The sequence below is a fragment of the Scyliorhinus canicula genome, chromosome 10 (assembly GCF_902713615.1).
Source record: "Scyliorhinus canicula chromosome 10, sScyCan1.1, whole genome shotgun sequence".
NCBI classification, from domain to species: Eukaryota; Metazoa; Chordata; class Chondrichthyes; order Carcharhiniformes; family Scyliorhinidae; genus Scyliorhinus; species Scyliorhinus canicula.
Genome location: NC_052155.1, coordinates 111,290,377 through 111,307,925, shown reverse-complemented (window position 1 = coordinate 111,307,925; position 17,549 = coordinate 111,290,377). Strand labels below are relative to the sequence as shown.

Sequence of the window (17,549 nt, the reverse complement as noted above, 5' to 3'; positions counted from 1 at the left end):
TTGTTCAGGCTGATCTTCTGGTTCAAACGCACTGGTGTGCCAAGACGTGGTCATGCTATTCGTTGATTGGCTGAAAAGTCTTCATAATCAGATTGAAAGCACTTAAACAATATTTTAGAACCTGCTGCCCCCTCCAAAATGGACAGTGGGGCCACAAAAAGAAATACGGTTTCAAATTTGAGAGGATGCAGCTGTTTTGGGCACTGGTAGTTTCTCCCTGGTCAAGCCCACACGTAGAATTATTTTCATCACTGGAGAGCTGAACTCGCTGACTGGACCAGCTCCATCGGGATCGGACCACCATTTTAAAATGGCGCCCCAATCTCTAAGAGGGCTTGTGGGTCTCCCCCTCCACCCATGGGCAATGGCAACCCCCCACACACACATGGGCATTACACCACACAGACATTTGATAACACGATGACACGGGGTTGCTGAGGGATTTTCAGTCCTTACTCATGCCCCTTTTTGGGTCCCTCTCCCTTCTCAGACCCCACGCTTCATCCCCCAATCTCCCAGAGACCCCATCATACCCAACCTGCACCTCTCCACCCTTCATACCCCCCACTCCACCCTCCTTTCATGGGCATGGGCCCTTTCAGGCCCTGACCCTTGGGACGTGTACCTGGCACCAGGGCACTGCCACCCTGGCAGTGCTCCTGCTGGCTTTGCAGTGCCACCCAGGCACCTTGGCAGTGCTAGAGTGGCAGTGCCAATGTGGCCACATTCCGGCGTGAGGACCAGGGGCTCACCCTTCCCTGTCCCTGACCACCCAGGGCCCTCCGATGTCCCGGGAAATCCAGGGAGCCGTTCTGCCTGGTCAACGTTTGTGTGGGCCAGTACTGAATGACGCCAGGCTGGGGACTCCCTGGGGAGGCCATTAGACGATGCCAGGAGCCCAGTAGATCACAGGTGAGCATGCCTTAGCCTTAGGTGTGCAAGACTTGTTCACGCCCATTGTTGGCGGGAACCTGATTGTGATGCCTCACGAGACATACTGGCTGCTGGGAAACCCGCGGGAGGTTTCTTCCGGCCTCTAACGGCCATGTCGTCCTCCTGTTGGGGTGCTTGCGGCCGGTAGATCGGGCCCCAAATTATGTTTTCCGGATACTATTTTGTTCTTTTAAAAAATAAATTTAGAGTGCCAAATTCATTTTTTCCAATTAAGGGGCAATTTAGCACGGTCAATCCACCTACCCTGCACATCTTTGGGTTGTGGGGGCGAAACCCACGCAGAAACGGGAAGAATGTGTGCAACTCCACACGGACAGTGACCAGAGCCGGGATCGAACCTGGGACCTTGGCGCCGTGAGGCAGCAGAGCTAACCACTGCATCACCGTGCTGTACTGTGTTTTCCTGATACAAGGGCACAATTTAATGGAAAAAGTTCCTCAGTGTCATATTTGGTGCGATTTCCCCGGTGCTTCCTGACAGCCGACCCGGCGAGACTGCGGTCCATATTTAACGGCATTTAGTTCTGTTGGTACTGGTTGCCCCACCAATTGATTCACCAGATGTGCGCCTGGCAGCTGCCCACTGACAAGGAGGAGCTGCTTTTAAATGCTCCCTCTGAACTCACTCCCAGTCAGCACATAAGAGTGGCACCACGCAGTCCTGCTCCATGCTTTGGGGATGCCGACCTGCCCAGGATTCTGGACACCGGGAAGCAAGCCGAGCATCTGGGCGAGGTTTCCTGGAGCTGATGCTGATGCTAGGAGAGGGTTGTGAAATTCAGGAGGGGATGTCAGCGACACTCCAGTGAGTGCATAGCCAATTGGAGGAGTCCCAAAGGCTATGGGCACAGGAGATGGCGACAGCAATGTGTGGCACCGAGGCCAACAATGCAGGGTGGCAACCGCTGTGGAAAGCGATGTCAGCAACTTGAGTGGTGGTGCCCAAGGCATGGCTCAGCCTGTGACGACCATGGCGGAGGGCCTCGACATCATGTCCCAGTCTATAAGGGATGTGTCCCAGACGCATGTGGACATTGCTGCGGCATTGCAGAGCATGGCCCAGATGCAGGTGGCCATTGCCGAGGCACTCCGCAGCATGTCCCAGCCACTGAGGTGCATCAACGAGGGGGACAATGCCATGTTGGCAGACAGTGGAGAGATGCCAAGACGGGCAGAGCCAGATAGCGCAGAGGCCCCTGGAGCTCACTTCAGCTGCCCCTCCGTCGCATGGACACCCCAGCGGCCTCCGCAGGGTGATAAGGAAAACCTGTTGAGGTTCTGGCTGATGACGCCAGTGCGGAGGCCAGAGACCGATGCGGAGACCTGATATTATGAGGCCCACGTCCAGGAGGAGGGAGCACTGGAGACCCACCTGTTGCCTGCCACTAGTGAGTCAAAGGTGGTCTTCACCTCACCCGAATCCTCCCCCCCCTCCTGATACCAACAGGCAGGGTCAGCAGGCAGAACAGGGTGGCAAGGTGATGCCAATGACACTGGTAAGTCAAATGGGGCCCTCAGGCTCCAGGCTCCCCAGAGGACGTCCGCCAAGGATATCAAGGGCCACAGGCCTCAAAAAGCAACAATACTGCCTCCAACTCTAATGTGCATCCTGGGGAATGAAAAGAAGAGTGGGATCACTGAGTAGACACCGGGGAGGAAAGGGGGGCCATGATCTGTAGTTAGGAACAACGGAAGGTTCAAATGTTCACCATTAAATATCTAACACCTGATACATGTGCATCCTGTGTCAGGTTATTCTCTACAGCGGGCCTGCCTACACCCCCACCCACTGTTGCCCTCTGCTACCCCCCAACCACTGGCCCCCCAGGCACAGTGGTCCTAGATCAGGAGCACCTGATGCATACCCTGTGCAGGTGATGTTTGTGCGTGCGCTGTCAGTACAAAGACAGGAGTCAGACTTTGGCATAAACTGAGGAGCACCAGAGCTAATCTCACAGCGAATTATCATCACTTTCCTGCCTTGTATTGTGACCCACTGACAGTGCCCTCACAGGCCCATTACTGGTGATGTTACACAAGCCCTGGGAGAGAAGACCAAGGTAATGGAGCAGGGGAGATGTGTGGAAGGCTTAGGGAATGAGGGGAGTGGGAGAGGAATGAGTAAAAAGGGTGGGAAGGAGGGAAACATGGGTGGGGGCGATCAATGGGGGAGGTGCTGAAGGGGGGGAGGGGTGAGCTGATGGACAAAGCCTCGTCCTATGAGAAGCGGGCAAGGATTAGAGTATCCCTGGCCTTTGTGCGTGCTGGACTCTCTCTCCAGTCCTCCATCCTCCGACTTCTCCAGTGGGTCCTCTCCAGGCTTGTCCTCCAGCCCCTCCTGTCCAGCTCCTCCTCCTTCAGACGAGGCCACATGTCCCTCCTCCTTCCGCACGTCACCCCAGCCAGATTGTGGAGGGCACAGCAGACCACCACAAAGTAGGAGACCCTCTGTGGGGTATACTGCAGTGCACCACCAGAGCGGTCCAAGCATTGGAACTGCATTTTGAACAGTCCGATGCAATACTCAATGACAGCACGGGTGGCAGCATGAGCCTCATAATATCTGGCCTCCGCACTGGCATCATCAATCAGAACCTCAATGGGTTTCCCTTATCCCCCAAGAGCCAACCAGTCCTCCTGGGGTGGTCCTCGAAGATGCAAGGGGTATCAGAGTGTCCCGTAATGTAGCTGTCATGCACGCTCCCTGGGAAGCGTGCACACACGTGCATGATTAGGAAGTGGTTGTCACGCACAAGTTGAACATTCAGAGAGTGGAACCCCTTCCTATTAATGAAGGGCACTCCCTGATGCCCCAGTGCACGTAAGGCAACATGTGTGTGATCTATTACCCCCTGGACCTGGGCCAGCCTGGCGATGGCGGGGAATCGTGCTGTCCGGGTATACTTGTGGGCTTGGTCCAGCTCAAATATAGACAACTGCTGGGTATACAGGGCATCCATAACCTCATGGATGCACTCGTGGGCTGTAGCTTGGCATATGCAGGTACAGCAGACGGTAAAGAAGGCAAATGGTGTGCTGGCCTTCATTGCGAGAGGATTCGAGTACAGGAGCAGGGATGTCTTGCTGCAATTATACAGGGCCTTGGTGAGACCGCACCTGGAATATTGTGTGCAGTATTGGTCTCCTTATCTAAGGAAGGATGTTCTCGCTATCGAGGGAGTGCAGCGAGGGTTTACCAGACTGACTCCTGGGATGGCAGCACTGACTTACGGGGAGAGATTGAATCAGTTAGGATTGTATTCGCTGGAGTTCAGAGGAATGAGAGGGGGATCTCATAGAGACTTATAGCATTCTGCAGAGTAGATGCAAGAAGGATGTTCCCAATGCTGTGTGTGTCTAGAACCAGGGGTCACAGTCTGAGGAAATAGAGTAGACCATTTAGGGCAGAAATTAGGAGAAATTTCTTCACCCAGAGAGTGGTCGGCCTGTGGAATTAATTGCCACAGGAAGTAGTTGAGTCCAAAACATTGTATGGTTTCAAGAAGCAGCTAGATATAGCACTTGGAGCGAAAGGGGTCAAAGGATATGGGGAAAAGCGGGATTCAGCTATTGAGTTCGATGATCAGCTATGATCATAATCAGGCAGCATGGTGGCGCAGTGGGTTAGCCCTGCAGCCTCATGGCGTCGAGATCCCAGGTTCGATCCCGGCTCTGGGTCACTGTCCGTGTGGAGTTTCGCCCCCACAACCCAAAGATGCGCAGGCTAGGTGGATTGGCCACGCTAAATTGCCCCTTAATTGGAAAAAATTAATTGGGTACTCTAAATTTAAAAAAAAAAGCTACGATCATAATGAATGGTGGAGCAGGCTCGAAGGGCTGAATGGCCTCCTCCTGCTCCTATTTTCTATGTTTCTACATGCTTGTCCCCGCTCAGGCCCTGGAGTGAATTGATGGTATAACAATTCAGGGCTGCGGTGACATTCACAGCCACTGGGAGCGGGCATCCTCCTCCTCCAGGGGTGCCAATTTCACGAGGACATGGCATAGGTGCTGCATTGTCTCCTTGTTGAGGTGGAGTGTCCTGCGGCACATGCTGTATGTCATCTCTTCGTGCGACCAATGACGCCTGTACACCTTGCATCAGTGCCGGCATCCCACTCTTGGTCTCTCCTCGGCCTGATGGGGCAACTGGGTCTGCAGGGTATGCGGCGGCCCGCTGTACATGGGGTGCCGCCTCCAGCCTATGCCAACACTGCTGCCTTCCCCGGTATCTGGTTTCCTGGGCTGCCACCAGCACCACAAAAGCAACAACAGCATCCATTGTGGTATCTGTAAGGAATTGGAGATGGCGTGAGACGGACAATCAGCAAAGGCTTCCACCCCCGAACCCTCAAATCCCTCAAGTCTCCCCCACCCTTACATGTCCCGCCTTCTCTCAGAGTGCCATCCAACGAGCCAGTTATTCTGGAAGACCTCGCTCTGCACACTCTCCCCCAGCCACAGCAGGAACCCCTAGACCCCAGGCTCTTGCCAGGAACTTTAGGGAGACCGTGCTCCGGTGCCCTTACCTGGTCCACACACTCACCCTTTGGTCACAAGGATATCCTCAGGGCTGAAGCCCAGTTCTAGAGTGTTTGAGTGTTGGCTGCTGGCTCTGTGGTGCTAATGTCTCCAGGGTTCAGGCTAAAGTGTCAAGGCCTCACAGTTTGATTGGAATACTGGGCAATAACATTCGTCTGAGACATGGCACGTGTACCCATAAGAATGCACTTGGGAGCTGTTAGTCCACATAACTAACGATGCTAATTCCTCATTAGCAATAGCCTTCAGCTGTGCAGTCACAGCTGCTCACAGTCAAAAGGAACTAAAGTGACAATCTGCATATAATCAAGAACAGGGCTTTGTCCTGGGATGTGATTGGTAGGACAGACAGCGGCAATAGTTGACCCTCTTATGGGTATACAAAATATTGGGGGATGGTTTGTAGGTCCCGCAGGTGCCAATCCCGTTACGCCCCTAACCCAGGGACGACCCCCGATCTATGAAGCCCAGCCCCCCGACCAAGCCCATTGCCCCCTAGTAATGGCTACTCACCTCCTCGTCTCCCCATAGCAACCATTGTGCCAGCTTTCTGTTTTTAAAAAGGAGTACTAAACGGCGCCCACATGATCACTCGCTGGGGAGCCGGTTAGTTTCTGGCAGGCCGTTAGAAGTCTTAATTGGTGTCAACTGCTGTCCTGCCACATCTGGGTGCGATCCAGAACTGCCACCGGGAGCTGGCCAGTTAGATCGTGAACTGATTTGCACCTGCGTTGATGCCAATTTTGGCCTTTCCTGTTATTTAACCGGCGCGCATCCAACGCAGCAGTTAAATCGTGGCCAAGGAATGTTCTAGAAAAACTGCACAATCCAAATCCTTTGCTGACAAATGTTGACAACAATAGCAGAGAATTCAATTTCTTTTGCAATTTTTCTATGGCTGTCTCCGATGAAGAGAGTTCAGGAGGAGCACTTTGTCAATTGACAATCACATTGATTACCTGTTTCCACGCCCTTACTCCGAGGATTGCACTGCTTGTGCCCTTGGCAACTTCTAAGCTCCATCAACTGTATGTGCAACTGATTCAGCATTTCCCGTTCAACCATGTGTACTGTATTAGTCAGCTGAAATCACAAAATCAAAAATAGTGATCTGTCTTCCCTCTCATGGGGATGATGCAGTTTACAACAATATTGTGATGAGCGCTATGGCGGAACCAAGAACCTGACTTTGGAGTTTAGCAAGGAGGATGCTAATTTTATAAAGCCTTTGGTGATAACGCTCAGAGTACAAGTAGGACTGAGCATAGTCTGAAGGAACAGGTAAAGGACATGCCGGAGTGCTTCAAAAATACCTATCATCTGAGAAACAAAATTTGTAACCAACCAGAGTGATGAAATGTAAGTCTGTCACATCGAACAGCAATGATCATCATATGTGAAATAGGTTTGGGAAACTCACCTTTCAAAAGCATCAAACAATAAGCTATGGGCAGGATTCACCTCCTTCCCAGCCGCGTGATTCCTGGCAGCGGGAGGCGCTGCGCCATTCACTGAGGGCAGGATACTCTGGTCCTGCTGCTGTCAATGGGAATTCCCAATAAAGCCACCCACACTGCCGGGAAAGCCGATGGGGATATGCTGCCAGCGGGACCAGAGGACCCCGGCAGCGTGAATGGCCGGAGAATTCTGGCCTATCAATAGAGGCTTTTTTGAATCAATAGCTACTGCAAAGTGAATACTTTGGTTTCAGGACCTGGATTTTCCATTCCCTCTCCAAGACGATAATATTGCCATCAATCTGATTCAGTCCAATCTCATGGGTAAGGGATGTTTATGTATTTATGGAGAACATCTGCTCCTCAGTGACTCCCCAGTCCAGGCAGTGCTGCAGTGGAATTAACATTGGATCACTAGAATAGGCAGGGGGCAAAAATAAAATGAGTGTAAAGTCCCTAATTCTTTTATTGAAGGTCTGAGGTGACACTAAAAGCCATTATCAGGTAAGTAATCAAGACAAAATGGAGGGTAGAGTCTTACACTAGGATCTTGCCCTCCAGTTACAACATTTGGGGCATTACTACTGCTACCCAGGTCTATCACCTGGTCCCAAAGGCAAATGGGAGGGAAGCATGATAGGATTCAAGGCCCAATAGATACCAGCCTGCAGTCGCGTGCCAGGCAGGAAGCAATGGCCAGGCGTGGTCAGAGTGAGGATGAAGAGAGGAAAATTATGTTCACGGTACAGATTGTTGGCGGGATCCTGATTGTGACACCCCATGAGGTCTGGATAGATCTTGCGAGACGTACTGGCTGCCGGGAAACCCGCGGGTGATCCTGAAGCACAGAAATGTCATAAACAAGGAAATTATAGCAACAGTGAAGTCGGCAGTCACGGACGTCTTTGCTCCTTTCAAAGAGGCACTGGTGAGGATGGAACGACGACTGGAGGCGCAGGAGGCAACAGTGTGAGAGCTTGAGAGAGCAGCCATTGACCAGGGAGACCGGATCACCTCGTTGGAGGCAGAGGTGGCAAAGCTGGTGGGCACAGTGAGCGCTCAAGGGAAAGGGGGATAACCAAGACAAGTCACGGCATCAGAATCTCAAGATTATGAGGCTGACGGAGGGCACTGAAGGCAGGAACTGAGCTGAATAGGTAGCCCAGATACTGGGAAAACTGCCTGCGGGCAATAACTTCCCCAAGCCCCCAGAAGTAGACAAGGCCCACAGGTTGCTCCAGCAGAGACCAAAGGCAAGAGAACCACCACGGGCCATCACCGCCAAGCTTCACCGGTTCCACGATAAGGCTTGGATCCTTAGCTGGGCGTGAAACATGTGGTGCTGTGTGTGGGAGGTGCACATGATTTGAGTGTACCAGGACATTGGAGCCGACAAGCGAAGCGCCGGGCTGAATTTAATAGGGCCAAAACAGCTCTATTTAAGAACAAGATTCGATTCGGTATGTTATACCATACCAAACAACGGGTATCTACCAGAACAAGGAACTTTATTTTCCCATACCAGAAGAAGCGGAGGACAGAGATACCATACCTGGCAGAAGGCGGGGGGTGCACAATGCTAGATGGGGGGGAAGGGGGAGAAAGACCAGGGGGAAGGAGGCAGGGAGAGGAAGCCCACAGGGTGGTAAATGGGCCCAGGAGGGAGAACGCTCGTGAAGGACCCGATGGCGGCCAACTTGGATGGCCCCCAAACAAAGGGTACCCCCGGAGTGCAGGGACACATCCACAGGGTGAGTATGGCTGATCCTGCAGAAGGGGGGGGGGGGGGCAACAGAGACCGCCCGTCAGGATAGTCACCTGGAATATCAGGGGACTTAACGGCCCTGTAAATAGATCCGGAATCTTCGCCCATCTAAAAGGCCTGAAGGCAAACATAGTCTTACTACAATAGACACACGAGGGAGAGGAACAGACTGAGCTGGGTAGGACAGACATACCAAGCGTGCTACGGGACGAGGGCACGTGCTGTGGCCATTCTGTTCAACAAGAGGATGATATTCACAGCGGCAAACACGGTGATGAACCCGGGGGATGGTATGTCATGGTAGGCGGTATCCTGGAAGGGGCACCAGTGGTACTTGTAAATGGGTATGCCCCAACTGGGTCAACACAGACTTCATAAAACAAGACCATGGCAGAAATCCTCGACATTAAAAGATAAAGGTAAAGTCACTATAGTCCCAGATGACCATAGGCTGTTTTCCCTTTGAGGGTAGTGCTGACTGGTGGTGATTTAACCTGAGGATCACCACACCTCAGGCAAGGTTGAGAAGGTGGGCCTTCGTGAATAACCTTAGCCAGTAAGGGAATTGATCTCGCCTCTGGCCTTACTCTGCATCACAAACTAGCTGTCTCGCCAAGTGAGCTAAACCAGCCTCCCTGAAATAGACTCCTACCAACTCATCATAGCTTCAACTATGCACAGGACCCATGGATGGGACAGATCCAACCCCAAATCAGGGCAATAATCAGCAACGGTGTGAGAGCTGAGCGCCTTTAAGGAGCAGATGGAGAAGATGGACCCATGGAGGTTCACACACCCAAGGGAGAAAGAGTCTTTCCTCTTCTCCCTGGTACACAGAGTCTACATTAGAATCGACTTGTTTATTTTGGGGAAATCGGTACTTCCAGGGGTGGTAGGGCGGAATGCTCCTCAATAGTCATCTCAGGTGATCGTCTCCCTGGCAGAGAAGGCCTTCGACAGGATTGAATAGAGGTATATCACTGGAATGGTTTCGGTTCAGGCCAAGTTTCATCTCATGGGTACGGACAAACACCACCAGCTCTAAATACCTCTGGCTATACAGAGGCACGGGACAGGTTGCCCACTATCCCCATTACTATTTGCCCTGCAATTAAGCCACTGGCAATCACTCTTAGATCAGCAAAGGGGTGGAGAGGCATCCATTAGGAAGACAGAGAGCATAAAGTCTCACTCTATGTGGATGTGTGCTCCTCTACTGCTCAAACCCCCGAGCCAGCATGGGAGGAATAATCTAACTCCTAAACTTAACCTGAGCAAGAGCAAAATAGTCGAAGGTGGAGGACAAATGTGAATGGTGCCAGGGAGGCCTGACCCCATACCCACATGTTCTGGTCTTACCCCAAGCTTGTCGGGTGGTGGACAGCCTTCTTTGGAGCCATGACAAAGGTTATGTGGGTGAGGGTGGAGCAGTGTCCACTAGTGGCGGTCTTCGGGGTATCGGAACAGCCCGAGTTCTTTATGGGGAGAGGGGCAGACGCCCTTGCCTTTGTCTCACAAATGTTTTCCACAACATGCGGAAGCCCCCCCCCCCCCCCCCCCCCCCGCCACTCTGCACCAAGAGGCGGCAGGTACACTACCAAAATATTGCTGTTGTAGCAACTGACCCTCGGGGGCACAAAAACAGGGGCCCCACACCTGAACATAGATTACCTTTGAATACATAAGAGTGAATGCTGATTCATTTACTGCATAGTTACATTTAATTTTGTTTGTTTTCCTTCCTGCATACCCACTTTATTTATTGAAACTTTTCTGTAGTATAGTGTGATAACCCTGGAGAAGGACACAATGTATAAATGCAAAACAAATAAAATATTTTTTTAAAAATGCAATATTTTACACATTTCTTAAGTATCATGCCTGTTGTCTAAATTTTATCATAGAATTTACAGTGCAGAAGGAGGCCATTCGGCCCATCGGGTCTGCACCGGCTCCTGGAAAGAGCACCCTACCCAAGGTTAACACCTCCACCCTATCCCCATAACCCAGTAACCCCACCCAACACTAAGGGCAATTTATCATGTCCAATCCACCTAACCTTAGGGGCAGCAGGGTAGCATGGTGGTTAGCATAAATGCTTCACAGCTCCAGGGTCCCAGGTTCCCGGCTGGGTCACTGTCTGTGTGGAGTCTGCACGTCCTCCCCCTGTGTGCGTGGGTTTCCTCCGGGTGCTCCGGTTTCCTCCCACAGTCCAAGATGTGCGGGTTAGGTGGATTGGGCCATGCTAATTGCCCGTAGTGTCCTAATAAAAGTAAGGTTAAGGGGGGGGTTGTTGGGTTACGGGTATAGGGTGGATACGTGGGTTTGAGTAGGGTGATCATGGCTCGGCGCAACATTGAGGGCCGAAGGGCCTGTTCTGTGCTGTACTGTTCTATGTTCTATGCACTTCCTTGGACTGTGGGAGGAAACCGGAGCACCCGGAGGAAACCCACGCACACACAGGGAGGATGTGCAGACTCCGCACAGAACAAATAGAACAACAATCATCCTATTCCATATCCAGGTCAATGGTTATTCCCCCCTAAATGTAATTTTCATCCTGGACCACATATGTATAAAGGATTTTTTTAAAGGCGTTAACACAGCAGTAATAGTAAGTACATAGTGCTTACAGCACAGAAATAGGCCATTTAGCCCAACAGATCTATGTCAGTCTTTATGCTCTACACGAGACTCTTCTCACTTTACTTAATCTTACTTTATCAACATCTCCTTCTATTCCTTTCTCCCTTGTACTAATCTCACTACTTACTAGTGTTGAATATTTTAGTGAAGTAATAACTTATTTACTTGATTCATCCTTTAGTGGGGTTGGGATTTTCTCAATTTGCATAAGGTATCAAACTCAGAAGGAATACTTTGGTCTGAGGAACTTGGGAACTACAAAATAAGTTTGAAAAATATACAAATACATACACCCGATGAATGGTATTAAAATCACTAAGCATGAAGGTGAAAGAGATCTAGTCTTTGATAACTCATTGCTAGACATGCTGATCACTGTGAAGCAGCAACCAACCAAGCAAAGGGAATGCTGAATGAGAGATTAAAGCAACAGAGTATAAAATCAAAGGAATCGTGCATAAAATATGTTTTGGCCAGTCTTGACTATTAATTAGTTCTAGTCATGGAGAGATAAAGGAAACAATCCAATCAATGGAGGTAAGTTCAAAGAACAGTTCAAAGAACAACCAGAAAGTACATCAAAGTTAGAAGAACTTGGTCTATTCAGCATTGAAAGGAAGATATTAAAGGTACAGTAAAGGCAAATTTGAATCTGCTTAACGAACCTGACAGCTTCAAATTATGTAATGATAAATTTAGGGTTGTTGCATGATGTTCACATGTAATCATCAGCATATAGTCTGGACCTCGAGGTAGAAGAACAAAGACAAAGAAAAGTATGCAGCTCAAAACTTCCTACGAAGGAGACAAGGACGTACCCACAACCGCCACGACAGACACTACTGGAAGACCTACTGGACGCAAGTATCCTAGAGAAAGGGAACTGTAGCGACATGTATGAACCGACTGGTAGATAGGGCGACACTGTCTGGACGCAACATGAAGGAAATGGGAGGACGACCTGGGGATGGAGATAGGGGTGGGGACTCTGGAGCGAAGCACTGCATAGGGTCAACTCCACCTCCACGTGCGCAAGGCTCAGCCTGACGCAACTAAAAAGTGGTACATAGAGCCCACTTAACGAGAAACCGTATGGTAGGTTCTTCCCGGAGGCGGAGGACAGATGTGAAACGGTGCCAAAGAGGCCCGGCCAACCACGCCCACATGTTCTGGTCTTGCCCCAGACTTGTGGATTACTGGACAAGCCTTCTTCGAGGCTATGTCCAAAGTGGTGGGGGTGAGGGTGGAAGCCATGCCCGATAGTGGCGGTCTTCGGTGTTTCAGACCAGCCAGATCTATTCCTGGGGAGGAGGGCGGACGCCCTTGCCTTTGCCTCCCTGATCGCCCGCCGTAGAATCCTGTTCGGCTGGAGGTCAGCAGCACCGCCCAGAGCTGCAGACTGGCTGTCCGACCTCTCGGAATCTCTCCAAATGGAGAAAATCAAATTCGCCATCCGAGGGTCAGACGACGGCTTCCATAGAACGTGGGAGACATTCATGCAATTGTTCCGGGGCCTGTTTGTGGCCAACGTACAAGAGGAAGAATAGTCGGGTGGCCAAGAATCAGGGGAAAATGGACGAGAATCGGGGGAAGGTAGCCGGGGGGGGGGGGGGGGGGGGGGGGGGGGTTATGGGTTCGTTATGGGGGTTTGATGGCAAGCTAAGGCCCAAAACCAAACTATAAATAAATGCCTATAAACATGTGCCTCGGCCATATTGGGGAATGTAAAATATGTATGCCGGCTAAAGGGGGCGGCCACAATTGTTGTTATGAAGATGCTTACCTGTAAATATACATGTTAAATTTTTGTGTTTTCTTATTTTCTCTCTAATAATTTGTAATTTGTCATATATAAAATATGAAAACTCAATAAAAAAACATTTATAAAAAAAAACAAAGAAAAGTACAGCACAGGAACAGGCCCTTCAGCCCATGCCGACCATGCTGCCCGTCTAAAGTAAAATCTTCTACACTTCCTGGGTCTGTATCCTTCTATTCCCATCCTATTCATGTATTTGTCAAGATGCCCCTGCACCCAAAAATGTCAGTGAGCTTAAATCCTTCCTCGGTACGGTCATTTACTATGGAAGGTTCTTTTCGAACTTAGCTGCAACATTGGCACCATTGCACTAGCTATTGAGGACGAATCAGCAGTGGCAATGGAGCGAGCCGAAGAGGAAGGCTTCAGAGTCGTGAAGCACGCATTACAGTCTTCAAACCTCTTGGGGAATTTTGACCCAGGAAAACCAATTGTGCCGATATGTGATATCCCTTTAATGTATAGGAGTAGTTTTATCCCACAAAATGTGAGATGGTTTGGTGCACCCTACTGCCTTTGCCTCAAAGATCCTTTCAGAAGCAGGACTACACTATGCCCAGATTGAGAAGGAATTCATTTTCAGATCCTTTATCTAAACCTGTTGCCTATTTTCCAAGGATCTACTTCCCTCTGTTCCCCGCCCGTTCATATATCTGTTCAGATGCATCTTAAAAGATGCTATCATGCCCGCCTCTACCACCTCCGCTGGCAAAGCGTTCCAGGCACCCACCGCCCTCTGCGTAAAAAACTTTCCACGCACATCTCCCATGTTTATATACGATGTGAAGAAATTCCACCACTATGTGTGCAAAGAACAAAGAAAATTACAGCACAGGAACAGGCCCTTCGGCCCTCCCAGCCTGCGCCGATCCAGATAAGGGGCTGGTTTAGCTCACTGGGCTAAATCGCTGGCTTTTAAAGCAGATCAAGCAGGCTAGCAGCATGGTTCGATTCCCGTACCAGCCTCCCCGGACAGGCGCCGGAATGTGGCGACTAGAGGCTTTTCGCAGTAACTTCATTGAAGCCTACTCGTGAAAATAAGTGATTTTCATTTTCAGATCCTTTATCTAAACCTGTTGCCTATTTTCCAAGGATCTACTTCCCTCTGTTCCCCGCCCGTTCATATATCTGTTCAGATGCATCTTAAAAGATGCTATCATGCCCGCCTCTACCACCTCCGCTGGCAAAGCGTTCCAGGCACCCACCGCCCTCTGCGTAAAAAACTTTCCACGCACATCTCCCATAAACTTTCCCACTCTCACCTTGAAATCGTGACCCCTTGTAATTGACACCCCCACTCTTGGAAAAAGCTTGTTGCTATCCACCATGTCCATACCTCTCATAATTTTATAGACCTCAATCAGGTCCCCCCTCAACCTCCGTCTTTCCAACGAAAACAATCCTAATCTACTCAACCTTTCTTCATAGCTAGCACCCTCTATACCAGGCAACATCCTGGTGAACCTCCTCTGCACCCTCGCTAAAGTATCCACATCCTTCTGGTAATGTGGCGACCAGAACTGCACGCAGTATTCCAAATGTGGCCTAACCAAAGTCCTATACAACTGTAACATGACCTGCCGACTCTTGTACTCAATACCCCGTCCGATGAAGGCAAGCATGCTGTATGCCTTCTTGACCACTCTATCGACCTGCGTTGCCACCTTCAGGGTACAATGGACCTGAACTCCCAGATCTCTCTGTACATCAATTTTCCCCAGTACTCTATCCATTGACCATATAGTCCACTCTTGAATTAGATCTTCCAAAATGAATCACCTCGCATTTGCCTGGATTGAACTCCATCTGCCATTTCTCTGCCCAACTCTCTAATCTATCGCTATTTTGCTGTATTCTCTGACAGTCCTCCTTACTATCTACAACTCCACCAATCTTAGTGTCATCTGCAAACTTGCTCATCAGACCACCTATACCTTCCTCCAGGTCATTTATGTATATCACAAACAACAGAGTACCGAGCACGGATCCCTGTGGAACCCCACTAGTCACCCATCTCCATTTTGAAACACTCCCTTCCACCACTACTCTCTGTCTCCTGTTGCCCAGCTAGTTCTTTATCCATCTAGCTAGTACACCCTGAACCCCATACGACTTCACTTTTTCCATCAACCTGCCATGGGAAACTTTATCAAACGCGTGCAATGGTTTGACATAGGGAGGCAAACTCATTGTAATTGTTCAAGAGGAACTTTATGCCATGATAAAGAATTATAATGCCTTGAAACTCTTGTGGGAGAGGAAGTCTGCTGGTATGACAAAGGTAAGTTGCAGTTGAACCCAACTTGAGCTTGATTGAAAAGAAGTGTCAGATACCCAATGACTTACTAAACCAACAACTGGTTAAGCTCACAGGCTTTGAATCACCACAAACTTAGTCTGAAGTATTAGCTTTGAAAGAGCTAACAAAGGATTCTGAAGCAGTCTTTCAGCATTTTTAGGCAATGGTATTTTATTTTCCTACCTATGTGTCGTGAAGATTGAATAGGCTCATTTCCATATATGTAGACAAACATGACAGACATGTAGGAAAAGGCTATATGAAGAAAGACGAAGACTGTCTAAGAGGTACCCTTCAACCACCGTCTACAAGGAACACTGATCACTAGAAAATATATCAGAAGAATCTGCTTAACGAAGCAATGATTCATTGTCAAATAGCACTTGTTGACACAGGGGCCTCACGGTAGCATGGTGGTTAGCATCAATGCTTCACAGCTCCAGGGTCCCAGGTTCGATTCCCGGCTGGGTCACTGTCTGTGTGGAGTCTGCACGTCCTCCCTGGTGTGCGTGGGTTTCCTCCGGGTGCTCCGGTTTCATCCCACAGTCCAAAGATGTGCGGGTTAGGTGGATTGGCCATGCTAAATTGCCGTAGTGTAAGGTTAATGGGGGGATTGTTGGGTTACGGGTATACGGGTTACGTGGGTTTAAGTAGGGTGATCATTGCTCGGCACAACATCGAGGGGCCGAAGGGCCTGTTCTGTGCTGTACTGTTCTATGTTCTATCATGTATCTCTTAGAGGACTGAGGTGGGCATTGTCTCAGGCGTAAGGCAGATAGTTGGAAAACATGGTGCATTTCCTGACAATAACATAAGAAGGAATATGAAGGACTGGCTAGAAAGGACACACAAACTATCATCAAGACGGGAAATGGTATCATGAAAGATGAAAGCCAATCTAGCTGCCTGCTGGACCTGAATGCCAATTGATCAGTGGGAGGGCAGAGCTGATGGTATCAGTACATGTTGCAGATTCCCTCTAATAGTTTTTTTAAGCTTTGAAGCCCAGTGATCAAAGCATCCACATTGAACTCCTACAGAACTCACCCTATCAGGGTGAGAAAGGTGTGGATGCAGCTGATCATAGTGCTGCCATTTGTCCCAGGTTGTGTCACATTATGTTCAAACCCTTCTCAAATATTGGTACTAAGGATGACACTGGATGCCAGTGTGAACCCTGTCATTTCAAAGAATAATACCTGCACTCCAAGAGTTAAATTATGAGGCGAGATTATGCAAACTAGGTTTATATTCTCTGGAATTTAGAAAATTAAGGGGAAAGATAGGGTAGATGGACAGAACCTTTGTCGAACATTCTTCTGTAAACAGTAATTGATGCTAGTTCAACTGTAAATCTTAAATCTGACATTTTTGTTATGCAAAAGTATTAAGGTCAAATGTATGTGAAGCTACTCCACAGATCAACCATAATCTTGTTGGATGATGGAACAGGCTCAAGGGTATAAATGAGCAACTCAGGTTCTTTGGTTCTTTTGTTCTCATCTGTCACAGGTCCCCGCGATGGTTCTCCACCCAGCATCATTGCCTTTATAACATGACCTGATTCCACAAGCTCCCCCTCCACTGTTAGGTCTTAATTTAACCACTAACTGTCCTGCACTCTGAGTGTAACAAATGAATGAGTGCCAGAGAATGCAAAGAAAGGCTTGGGGAGCAGACAGCTAACCTTGGGTGCTCTGTTGAACAATTTCTTGCACTGCAAAGCAGTCCTGGGATACAAGGACATGGAACACAGTCATCACCTTCCACAAAATACACCATATATCTTTTAATAGGTCAGTGACCCCCGAAATCTAACAGCATATTCTTCCCGCTCTGCACCATTGGTACTTGGTGGATTAGGTTTACAAATAGAAGGGCGGAATGGCCTTCATATCTTGGGCTGGATTATCTGCACCTCGACGGTGAAATCACGGCCGGCGCTGGGACGGAGAATCCATATCCCTGCACGGAATCGGGACCAGCTCCGGTTCCCCAATTCTGCGGGCCCCAAAAGCAGCATACTCGGAGAGTACGCCGTGCCACGCAGCACCTACCTGGGGCCAT

At 49.6% G+C, this 17,549-nt stretch overlaps 1 protein-coding gene across 18 annotated transcripts in view; it reads right to left on the bottom strand.

The window, feature by feature from the left end:
• Nucleotides 1–17,549, bottom strand: part of LOC119972600 (extracellular sulfatase Sulf-1-like) — a 690,773-nt gene that overhangs the window by 14,971 nt on the left and 658,253 nt on the right. For all 18 annotated transcript variants that reach the window (XM_038809548.1, XM_038809546.1, XM_038809551.1 and 15 more), the window contains one exon: nt 6,456–6,579. In XM_038809548.1, the coding sequence (XP_038665476.1) occupies nt 6,456–6,579 (124 nt within the window). The remainder of the gene's footprint in view (nt 1–6,455; nt 6,580–17,549) is intronic.